At 46.1% G+C, this 12,063-nt stretch overlaps 1 protein-coding gene across 1 annotated transcript in view; it reads left to right on the top strand.

Moving 5' to 3' along the window:
• LAPTM5 (lysosomal protein transmembrane 5) overlaps positions 1-12,063 on the top strand; it is a 45,610-nt gene that overhangs the window by 26,919 nt on the left and 6,628 nt on the right. The window contains exons 2-4 of the mRNA XM_036747755.1: positions 4,025-4,118; positions 5,759-5,835; positions 9,980-10,108. Of these exons, the coding sequence (XP_036603650.1) occupies positions 4,025-4,118; positions 5,759-5,835; positions 9,980-10,108 (300 nt within the window). The remainder of the gene's footprint in view (positions 1-4,024; positions 4,119-5,758; positions 5,836-9,979; positions 10,109-12,063) is intronic.

The following is a 12,063-nucleotide window of genomic DNA, read 5'->3' as shown; positions in this document are numbered from 1 at the left end:
GAAATCTCTCACCTGCCCCTCCTCCATTCATTGAGAAAGCAAGAAAAACAAAACTCGTTACAGATATTTTTAGTCAGGCAAAAACAAATTCTCACATTAGCCATGTCTAAAAAAGTAAGTGCCTCCATCTGCACTCTGCACCCATCACTTCTTTGTGGGAGGGGGTGGTGGGGGTGTATAGCATGATTCATCAGGAGTCCTCTGGAACTGTGGATGATAGAATGTGGATTAACAGAATTTGCAGAGAGATTTGGGTTCTAAAAAAGAAGAAAAACTTCTTATCAAATGAGAGCTGTTCAAAAGTGGGAAAAGATGCCTTGGACATAATGAGTTCCCCATCATTAGAGGTCTTCAAGAAAAACCTGGATGGCCCCTATCAGAAAGGTGGTAGAATGAATTCTAGGTCATGTATAGAGCCATCTTTGATGACCTCTGATGTACTCTTACACTCTGGGAATCTGTGGTTCTTTAATCCTTCAGGGTTCTAGAATACCAGCTCTTACCCCTGCCTTGTCCAAGGTTTCTCTTCCCAGAGAACCCATTATCCACTCACTCAGCAGGCTCTTGGGCCCATCCATGGTGCTGTGGGGGTGGTAAAGATAGAAGCTGCCCAGACTTTGCCTCTCGGACAGAAAGCCTCCAGTAGGATCAGAGAGGGTCCCATTAAGTGCTCAGGCCTGAGGATTCTGAAAAGGAGTAACTGAGCCTTGGGGAGCTAATCTCTGTTGAGTACACTCCAAAGAGAGTGAATTGTAAACAAGGAGACTAATTTATGATTTATTAACTGGTAAGGGCAGAGGGAGGAAGAGGAAGGGAACAAGGCATTTACATGACCCAAGCATTATACCAAGTGCTTTACAGTTATCATCTCCTTTGATCATCTAGAATCCTACAGGGCCAAGTAAGAGGAGAGATGGGGTATAGACAAAGTCAGCAGTGGAGAGGTGTAAATCCTGGCTTAGGAGCTCAGAGACATGGGTTCTAATCCAGTTCTCTTGCTAATTTATAATGAGTAGAAATATCCCTGGAGTAGGCTCAGGGGACCTGAGTCCTAGGCCTGGGTCTATAACTAACTTGTTTTCTCTTTCTAAGCTTCAATTTCCTCATGAGGGCATTGGATGAGATAATTTCTATGACCCTACCTAGCTTTGACATTTGACATTAGGTGGCACATGGATAGGATGTTAGGCTTAGAAGGAGAAAGACCTGAGTTCAAATCTGGCCTCCAATATTTGCTACCTGTGTGACCCTGGGCAAGTCATTTAACCTCTCTCAGCCTCAATTTCCTTCTCTGTAAAATGGGGATAATAGCAGCATTCACTCAAGTGAGATACTCTATGGAAATTACTTTGCAAACTTTAAAGTGCCATATAAACGTTAAGCATTCTAGGTTAGTTATTCTAATATTAGTTATTTTAAGATCCTTTTCTGGTGACCTTGGCCAAGTTATTTTCTCCTTTCTGGGTCTCAGGTATCTGTACAGTAAAGGAGTTTGGATACAATGCTCTTTAAAATCCTTTGTCACGCAAACATTTTACAAACCCATGAGTTTATATACTTCTCTAGTGACTAGAATACTAATGGTCACACTTTCCAGGACTTGGCAAAGGGAATTGGCCATCAGAGGAAGGTTTGGTGAGCTCGGGGTCTGAGCCAAAGCTTGGGATGGCATGTGGGTTTTCCCATCCTGGTTACTGCAGTTAAGAGGAGACTGTCTGTTCCTAGCCAGTACCCATCTTTCTAGGGAGACGATGCTCATGCTGGCCAGGTGGTGTATCTGGGGCCTCAGCTGGTGCCAGGGAGACACTGCCCCAGTCTCTGTGTCCAACTGGCAAGTAAAATGAGATCACTTCTGAGTTCCCTTGTGATTCGAAATCAGCCTATGGCTTTAGTACAAAGAGTGCCCCAGTTGAAAGGGACCTTGCAATGTGGTCAGTCAGTCAATCACTACACATGTATTAAGTGATTACTATGTACAAATCACTGTGCAAAGTGCTGGGGATCCAATGAAAGGTCAAAGACAGGCCCTGCCCTGAAGGTGCTCACAATCTAATGTGTATGTGTATGTGAATGTGTGAGTGTGTGTGACATGCAAACACCTACAGGCAAACTAGCTAGAGGCAGGATAAATTGGAGATAATCACTTGAGGGAAGGCACTGAATTAAGCAGGATTGATCGAGAGGTTTCCTGTAGAAAGTGAGATTTTCACTGGGACTTGAAGGAAGCCAGGAGGGGGATGAAGAATGAGAACATTCCAGGCCTGGGGGACAGCCAGAGAAAATGCCTGGAGAGTGTGTTTGATTTGAGGATCAGCAAGAAGGCTGGAATGGAATTCCATGGGATGGAAAATGGTAAGAGCACAGAACATCAGGGTAAGGAGGGGACCTTAGAACAGAGAAGAACATAGAATGTCAGAAGTGGGAGGGACCTTGGAACATAGAATGTGAGAATTGGGAAAGGCCTTAGAACACAGAATGTCAGAGCTGGGAGGGCCCTTAGAACACAGGGTGTCAGGGCTGGGAGGGCCTTAGAACATAGAATGTCAGAGCTGGGAGGGCCCTTAGAACACAAGATGTTAGAGCTGGGAGGGTCCTTAGGACACAGGATGTCAGGGGCGGGACACAGAATGTTGGGGTGGGAGGAAGATTTCAGAACTGGAAGACCTCTCTTCCCTTGAAGAAATAGCTGGATTGTCTAGTGAAGGGTCAGGGCCTCTGGGACTGTAGGAGATAAGATCGTGACCTCCTTACCTTGGGCCCTCACTTCTCCTTTGTGTCTGCATCATCCTTTCCTTGCTTCAGTATCCTGACCTTCTGCCCCAGTTAGCCCGGCTTTTCCGGGCAGGGAAGAAAGTGATATGATTACCGCCTCCTTTTTGAGAGGAAAGGAAATGTTCTCTCTGTTTGGATGTTTCTGTGGTTTGAAAGAGAGGTTCTCGGCAAGCCAAGGCTGAGCCCTAACACGTCTAGTGAAACAATTTCAGGCCAGTTTGGGGAGGAGAGCCTTCAGAGCAGGGAGGCTCTGCCCTATGGGGGGCTGACGAAAAGGGGTGGGGGAGGTGCGTGGCTCCTCCTCCTGCCAGCGCCTTTCCATCCAAGTTACCTGCTTGTTTTGGCCTTGTGGGGGTCTTGTCTGAGATGTATGAATCATTTCTCCCATTAGAATGTAAGCTCCTTGAGGTCCCAGATGTAGGGGGCCTTTGTTTTTGTATCCCCAATACTTAGCACAGTGCTGTTGTATAGGAAGCATTTCATAAATGCCTAGAGGAGGAGTGTGGGGCCCTGAGACGTTGGCCTGGCTTAGTCATTGACTTTCTGTGTGACTTTGGGGAACTTGCTTCCTCTTTCTGAGCTTTAATTTCCTCATCTAAAAAAACGAAGGATCTGGACTAAATAAGTTGTCTGGTCCCTGCCCGAGCTGATGTTCAGAGTCTCAAGGTCCTTCCAGCTCTAACATTCTGCATTCTCAGGCATCTTACAGTTTTGACATTCTAGGTTCTTAGGGAATTTCCATTTGTAACATTCCATAATCTGTGTTCCAAAAGTCTGCTGTTCTGTGTTCTAAGGGCCCTCCCAGCTCTGACATTTTGTGTTCTAAAGCCCCTCCCAGGTCTGCCATTCTGTGTTATAAGGTCTCTCCCAGCTCTGACATTTTTGTGTTCTAAGGGCCCTCTCAGCTCTGACATCCTGTGTTCTAAGGCCCTCCCAGCCCTGACACCCTGTGTTCTAAGGGCCCTCCCAGCTCTGACATCCTGTGTTCTACAATTCTCAGTCTTTACTATAGTAGGCAAACCTTTTTGCAGTCAGAAACAAACTGTGATGTGAGGAAAAAGTGGGAAGGAGAGTCATTGTGACACAAGACCCGAAAAGGCTAAGTTGAGCTAACTGAGGTAAACTGAGGCTGGGAGCACAGGAGCCAAGTTCTGGGTTTGCTGTCAGCACTGGCTTCTAAAGGGCTGAGCCAGTAGAGGTGGGTGCTCAGTGACTTCCCCTCCCCCACCCATCTCTGTTCTGCCTTCTTTAGGTCATGAGTGTGCTGCTTCTCATTGAGCACTCAGTGGAGGTAGCCACCGGCAAAGGATACTGCAAAATCCTACAGACGTCCTACTACAAGATTGGTATGTCCCTGGGGAAGTGGGGCGGAGGCTGAGGGAAGAGGAGGAGAAGGAGGGAGGGAGGGGAGGAAGAAGAGGAGGGAGAAAGAGGAGGAAGAGGAGGAGGGAGGGAGGGAGGAGGAGGAGGAAGAGGAGAAGGAGGGGGGAGGGAAAAGGAGGAGGAGGGAGGGAGGGGGAAGAGGAGGGAGGGAGGGGGAGAAAGATGAAAATGAGAAAGGGGGAGGAGGAGGAGGAGAGGGGGAGAGAGGAAGAGGAGGAAGAGGAGGGAGGGGAGAAGGAGGAGGAGGAGAGGGGGGAGGGAGGAAGAGGAAGAGGAGGGAGGGAGAGGAGGAGGAGGAAGAGGAGGGAGGGAGAGGAGAAGGAGGTGGAGGGAAGAGGAGGAGGAGGGAGAGAGGGGGAAGAGGAGGGAGGGAGGGGGAGGAGGATGAGGATGAGGAGAAGGAAGAGGGAGAGTGAGGGGAGGAGGAGGAGGAAGGGGAAGGAGGGGGAGGAGGAGGAGGAGTACCTGAGCCGGAGGGTCTGGGGGGGGTAGCTCAGTCAGTCCTGGGGGCAAGGAGTGAGGGGTCCTGGGGGCCTTCACCCTCTGTGGTGATTCACAAGCTCTCTGGGTGATTCACTTCTAGTGATGGCTAGAAAGTCTGTAAGCCAGCCCTTTTCACGGGTTGACACAGTGGCCCTCCATCTCCCATCTCCGGGTCTTTGCACGGGCTGTTCTCCATGCCTGAAGTGCCCTCCCTCCTCATCTCAGACTCTTAGAAGTTCTTGTTTCCTTTAAAACCCAGCTACCAGTGCCTCTCACACTACCCACAATTAATTGCCTTGTATTTAATAACAGTTATAATAACAACCATTTAAATAGTGCCTAATATGTGCCAGTCACTGTGTTAAGTAATTTTCTTTCACAAATATTATCTCATTTGAGACCTCACAACAACCCTGGGAAGGCAGTTGCTACTAGTATCCTCATTTTACAGATGAGGAAACTGAGGCAAAGGGATGAAGTGACTTACCCAGGGTCACTTAGCTATTATGTGTCTGAGGCTGCATTTGAACTCAGGTCTTTCTGATGCCATCTCACTGCTTTGTACATACTGAGGATCAGAGCTCTAGCACTGGAAGGGACCTCAAAGACCCACTATGTGTACATGTGATCTTCCCTGAGTCTCTGTATCCCCAATGGTTAATGAAGTGGCTGGCATGTAGTAAGTGCTTAATAAATGCCTGTTGATTAATTGGACAAATTTGATGATTGGGGAGTTCTATAAAATATCAGAGTTAGAGGCGTTCTTGGAGATAATTCAGTTCCAACTTCCATTTTACAGGTGAGGAGAAAGTAAATGACTGCCCGAAGGTCACACATTAAGCTAGTAACAGAAGCTAGAACCTAGATGTCTTGATTCTTTCTACTCCATGACCTTGCTCATCTTGGATCATGTCAAACCAGATCAGAACAGAAATTTAGAACTGGAAGAAACCATAGACACATGAAAAAACAGAGGAGTAGAGCTGTTAGATTGCTTGGCTATGGATCCCAGAGCTGGAAAGAGGCAAAGCCCTCATTGGAATGCAGGTTTTCTGACTCCAGGTCCACTCCCTGAGGCCGGACCCCAAGGCCCCTGACTGTGCTTTCCTTTGGTTTTCAGCGGACATCGCCTCCAGCTTCCTGCTCATCGTCATGCTCTTTATCATCAGTGTGAGCTTGCTCTATGGCGTACTCAAGGTAAGAGGCTTCTAGCTGCACAGCCCATCATGAGCCCTGGACCAGAAAGCCCCCTCCATCCCAACTGGCAAGCTGGGCAGCTCAGAAGCTTGCTTGGAGAGCTCATGTTGGAGCAGAGCTTATGTTGGCTTCAAAGGCTCAATGATTCTGGGGGAAAGTGTGTGTGTATGTGTGCGTGTGCGTGTGCGTGTGTGTGTATGTGTGTATGTATGTATATGTATGTGTGTATATGTGTGTATGTATGTATGTATGTGCATGCATGTATGTGTGTATGTGTATATGTATGTGTATGTGTGTATGTGTGTATGTGTATGTAGGTGTTTGTATGTGTGTGTTTATGTGTATGTGGGCAGGTATGTGTGTATGTATGCATGTGTGTATGTGTATGTATGTATGCATGCATGTGTATGTGTGTGCATGTGTATGTGTGTGTGTATGTGTGTGGCTACGTGTGTAGGAAGCACGAATGACTCCGACTCTCCATTCTCTGCTTGGGGCTTTTGGGGCTGCCATGATATTTAACCCCTTCGGATCCCACTGGGGAATGAGCTGCCACCCTCCAGAGGGAATCTGCTTCCCTGTGGCCTCCTCCAAGTCCAGAGCAGGTAACCTGAGCAGACCTATGATGGATTATCTGGGGTTCTCAGAGATCTGTGGATACGTCCAATAGATGATCATCTGTAGGATGCAAAGTAATAATTATGATAGCTGGCATTTGTATAACTTAGTATTCACAATGCACTTTACATGGAACACCTCTTTTTATTCTCACAACAATCCTGGGAAGTAGGTACTATTATTATTCCCATTATACAGAGGAGGAAACTGAGGCAGACAAAAGTTAAGTGACTTGCCCAGGGTCACACAGCTTCTAAATGTCTGAAGCAGATTCTGAACTCAGGCTTTCTAGCCTCCAGGTTCCTGCTTCTACATACTACCTCAGCCAGCTGACTAAGAGGCACGGATATGGTGCAAAGAACAAGGGTTTTGAAGTCAGTAGACCAGGGTTCAATTCCTTACTTTCCCTGTGACCTTGGCCAAATAACTTTCTCTCTCTGAGCCTCAGTTTTACTCATCTTTTAAATGGGTTAGAATAATTCTTGCCTTGCCTGCCTCAGGGGGTTGTTGTGATGATGAAAATGAGAAAATTAGTGCTAAAGTGCTTTGTATTTTTCTGGAAACCCTCCCTTGCCACATTAAGTCCAGATTTTCTCCTCTACTGGCCACCAGAAGGCTTGAAATCCATCACTAGAAATTAATTTCTTTGAATTAAGACCTGTGTTCTCTACTGCAGAGCAAGCCTCCTTGGGTGGGACAGCGAAGGAAACTGTTATTCATTTCTCTCTAAGTGTGAGTGAGTTTCTTTGTGGGAGCCTTAGTTTCCTGGCAATTACTGAGAGCAGAGGCACCCAGGAGGAAGTTTTTGTGGGAGGGAGAGAGTAGGAGGGATTATTTTGGAGTCAGGCAGACCTGGATGGGTCCCCACCAATGTCCTCTGGGGACACTAGATGCTTGCCAGGGGGCTGGGGCTCTGAGGAGGAAAGAGCAGGCCCCAAAAAGTTCATAGAGACAAATGTCCTTTACTTCCTGGAGGCCGGTTCTGTGGGTAGACTTGGCCAATGCTGGGCAAGTAACAGAAGTGAGATTGGGAAGGGGCGTGTTGGGAATGAACTGAATTCTGAAAAAGACCTAAGGATGCAATTAGAGGCGGAAGCTGTGTCAAAGGATGTCAAAGGATGTCTACACAGCACCATGAAAATAACAATTTGGGGACTGATGTGGAAGCTTCTTTTGAGGCCGCCATTATATCTGACCCCTGAACCACCACTTGGATCCCAATGGGGAGGGAATGACCATCTTTCTGAGGGAATCTGATCCTCTGTGGCCATCCTATTAGTAAAAGCCTCGTAACCTGCAGTGGATTATCTAGGGGCTCCCATAGACCAAGGGCCCACCTCCTCTGTACCAGCCATAGATGAGTTAGAGTGGCATCCTGGCCATGGGCTTGTGGTGGGAACTCATCAAAAGACTGGGACAATCATTAATCTTAGTAACACTAGGCCTTTACACATCTCTAGCACCAATAATTTTTAGAGCCCTTTCATAGGCAATCTCATAGAATCCCTCACACTATCCCTGTGATCTGGGATTATTATCCCCACTGGATAGAGGAGGAGTCTGAGACTTGAGAAGAGAAGCAGCTAGGCCAAGGCTACATAGTGAGTTAGTGGTAATGCTCTGACTAGACCCCCCCATCTTAGGACCCACCCTGGTCTAGGGTTCAGGCCCTCAGGCCATAGAGGCAAGCCCAAGGTTTCTTTCTGGCCTGAATTATCCCAGCACATAGGCCCCCACTTGGCCCCTCTCTTTGGCCGTGAGATCTCTGGGTGAAGAAAAGATGCACTCCCATTTCGTGCTCCGGAAATGGAGGAGAGACTGACAATGGGTTAGTATTCTGCGGCATCTGCGGGGCCCCATCATGGGGCTTTGACTCAGCATCATTGGAAAGAGGAACTAACTCTCCTCTCTGCCTCTGAGGCCCAGGAAAAAAACACACAGAACTAATAAACAATGGACCTCAAATGACATTGGTGGGGAAATAGGTCCTGAAGAAGGGAGACCACAGGGAACAGGGATCAAACATTGGGCTCCCCTTATCATCAGGTTTTTTGCAAGCTGTCTGTCTGTCACGTTGCTTGAGATTAGACCGCTAGATAGTCACCCCTTGGGGTTAACAAACATACCAAATTCTGGGAGGGAAAGCACCTATAATCTACTTATTACTCATACTTTAGCAGGAACCATGAAATAAGTTGCTTTCTAGCAGTATTATTGGCTGAAACCAGGGGACCCAAAGGATGAAGGCTTTGGGCCTGGGACAAGAAGGAAAGATCATTTTAGAGCTTGGTATTAGAAGGCCCATGTTGGTTCCAGGGCAGTTAGGTGTTACAGTGGATAGAATAGCGGTCCAGGAGTCAGAAAGTCTCATCTCCCTGAGTTCAAATCTGGTCTCAGACACTTACTAGCTATGTGACCCTGGACAAGTTACTTAACCCTGATTACCTTAGTTTCTTCATCTGTAAAATGAACTGGAGAAGGAAATGGCAAACTACTTCAGTATCTTTGCCAAGAAAATCCCAAATGGGGTCATGGAGAGTTGGACATGATTTAAAAGATGATCGAATAATAATTAGAAAGCTTGGGTGGTCTCACAGGATCATAGGATCACTGATTTAGAGTTGAGAGGGCCCTTAAAAATCCAAATGTCCAAATCCTTCATTTTAAAGATGAAGGAACCCAGCCCAGAGAGGTTTAGACTTGCCCAAAGGGTGGAACTGGGATTAGAATCTAGGTCCTTTTACTCCAGATCTGGAATTTAAATCATGGTTGGATACAAGTAAATTCAGCAGCAGAAGGGTAGTAAGACTCTAAAATGAAATAACCCTGAGAAGTGGAGGAGGAGAGCAACACGGAGAGAGGAAGAAGGAACAATGCAAGGCAGAGAGTTTGGAGTTCAAGGAAGGCCTGGGTTGACTCTGTCCCAACCAGGCTGACACCATGGCCCTGGATACCTCGACTGGTTCTAGGTCTGCCAAGGGGAAATAGAGGTCAGAAAGGGCTTGGGGCAATCAATAAGCGCGTAGGCATTTGGGGCATCGACAGTGATCCATCCCTAGGATAATTCAGGCCAAAATCCCACTCCGAAACCCTTTCGCCTAAAAAGCCCAACAGTGGCCTAGACTTTGCATGCTGTTTCTGTGGCCTGGTGGGAGGTATCATGAGATTGTAGACTGAGAGCTGGAAGGAACCCCAAAGTCCTTTTAGTCCCAATACATCATTTTACATCTGAGGAAACCGAGGCCCAGAGTGACTTTGCCAAGGTTAGTCAGAAAGTTTCGGATGTGAGATCTGAGTGCTCTTCTCAGTGTACCCTGTTGTTTCCATGCTGGACATCCAGAGGCACGGGAATCTTTCTAGAAGTCAGGAGGCCTTCCCTTCTCTAGACCCAAGGTTACTTCATGATCAGCCAGTTAATTGATGCCCTTCCTTCCTTCCTTGGGGGGTTCTTGTGAGGATTGAAAGTATCTGCTCTTCAAGAAGTTCAGGCTGGCAGTCAGAAAACTCTTTTTTAAATTTTCTTCAGAACCGGGAGCGACATCTTTTGCCCTTCCTGTCTCTGCAAATCATGGATTTTCTCCTGTGTCTTCTCACACTGCTGGGCTCTTATATCGAACTCCCTGCCTATCTGAAGTTTGGTTCCCGGAGACGGATGGTGAGTACCCATGGAATGTCGGTCCAGGAGTCAGGAAGTCTCATCTCCCTGAGTTCAAATCTGGCCTCAGACACTCCTAGACCTCCTTAGAGCAGATTGGATGTGGGACTCTGGGTCATAAGAGATCAGAGGTTGGGATGATGGCAGGACTGAGATCAGCAAGGCAGGCAGCTACCTAGGCTTAAACACACACGGCATATTTTCATAGGAGCACAAGCCTTCTTAATGTGACTTTTGATGACAGCACATTTTTCTTGTTATTTTTGAATTTTTTTCTCTTTGGTAAAAGTTTTATTTTTATCAATGATTTATTTGGGCTTACTACTTAACTGGATCCGTGATTCATCAATCGGAAATTCCCTCCAATGATGCAGATTGAAACCCGCACATGTCTGCCTTTCCTGTGCCACTCAATCCTTGTCTATGTTGTCCCCAATGTCTGTCTCAGAGGATCCACTTGGCATTCTGGAGCCTTTCCTTGATTTCCCCCAAAGTCACAAGGCTATCAGTGGAACACTCTGTTCCCTTCTGCTCTTTGCACCTGATCAGACCATGTTCTTCCTTGATGACACTATTTAATTAATTTTATTAATATGTAATTAATTACTGTTTAATCCTGTCCTTTTTTGGAGTTTTTCATTGTTTGTATGTTGCAGCCTACTTACACCCACCTTTCTATTGTCTTCTGAGTAATGTGGTAGTAATGCTATATGATGACACTGATAAAATGGTGAATGTGCTCAGTGGATAGTGTGCTAGCCTGGAGTGAGGAGGACTTGAGTTCAAATCCAGCCTCAGACACTTGTGACCTTGGGCAAGCCACTTGACTTTGTTTGCCTCAGTTTCTTCATCTATAAGATAAACTGGAAAAGGAAATGGCAAATTGGGAAAGTATTTTTTTTTGATGATCTTTCTGAATAAAATAGAACCTTTTCTTTGGTTGAGATCTCCTTCCTGGAGGAAGCCATATGGGTTGTTTACTTCCCTAGTTTATAAAGCAGAAAATTGACCTTCTCATCAGCAGCATTCAAATTCATTTAAACAGTATTAATTCATAGGAGTTTTTTGTCATCTTATATTTTCTATTTGAAAAACTATTTAAAAAGTTTTATCTATGCCTTTTGTTTTAATACCCTAGTTTTCCAAATGTACTGTTTCCTCTCCTCCTTCCAGTGGGTCTTCCTTTGGAACAAAGGGGAAAATACATTTGAACAAAAGCCAACTAACACATTGACTTACTTGGACAGTATATGTAATATTCCACATCCATAGACCCCCACTTTTCCAATAAGAGGAGGGAAATGTAAATGCATGCTTTCTGATACCAGAAAAGTCCATTCTCTGTGCTTCACAGGAATTTATTTTGTGATACATTAAATCTCAAGTATTATACAGAGGATCAGGCTGGCGGCAGGTGTGCAATTTTCAGATTTTTGCCTAAGGATGCATAAATACCTTACCTGAACTCAGTGCTGGGCAAATTATAGAGCTAGGAGCTCTATGTGGGTGGGGATCCTGGTTGAACAAAGAAAACACAGGACAGTCTATCTCTGGTTCTATAGCAGGGTAGGTGGGACGCAATCAGATGGAGGAGATAGGGTTGACAATCATCAAAGTAAGTGACTAGCAGGCCAGTCACTGGCAGATGTGTGAATTAGAATCTTCCTGAAACGTTGGTGTGGGCAGTGGGTCAGAAGAAGAGAGAAGCCCTAGCTTGGATATAAGCCCACCTCCCTTAAATTTCAGATGTTTTGAACTATCAGAGTTTTGGGGGGAAACCATTGTCCTGGTGATCTGAATTTTCTGGCTAATTGGAGGCCACTTTGAAAGCCCATTTCCATAGACTCACAGTGTTAGATTGGGAAGGGTTTAAGCTAAGACCATAGAACACTGGAACAGAGGATGCCAGACCATAGAATCATAGTGTGAAATAGTCCCAGCAGATTATAAAGCAT

Source organism: Trichosurus vulpecula, chromosome 2, assembly GCF_011100635.1.
Source record: "Trichosurus vulpecula isolate mTriVul1 chromosome 2, mTriVul1.pri, whole genome shotgun sequence".
In the NCBI taxonomy this organism is placed as follows: Eukaryota; Metazoa; Chordata; class Mammalia; order Diprotodontia; family Phalangeridae; genus Trichosurus; species Trichosurus vulpecula.
The sequence above is the reverse complement of the archived record's forward strand: the minus strand, read 5'-3'. Positions and strand labels throughout refer to the sequence as shown.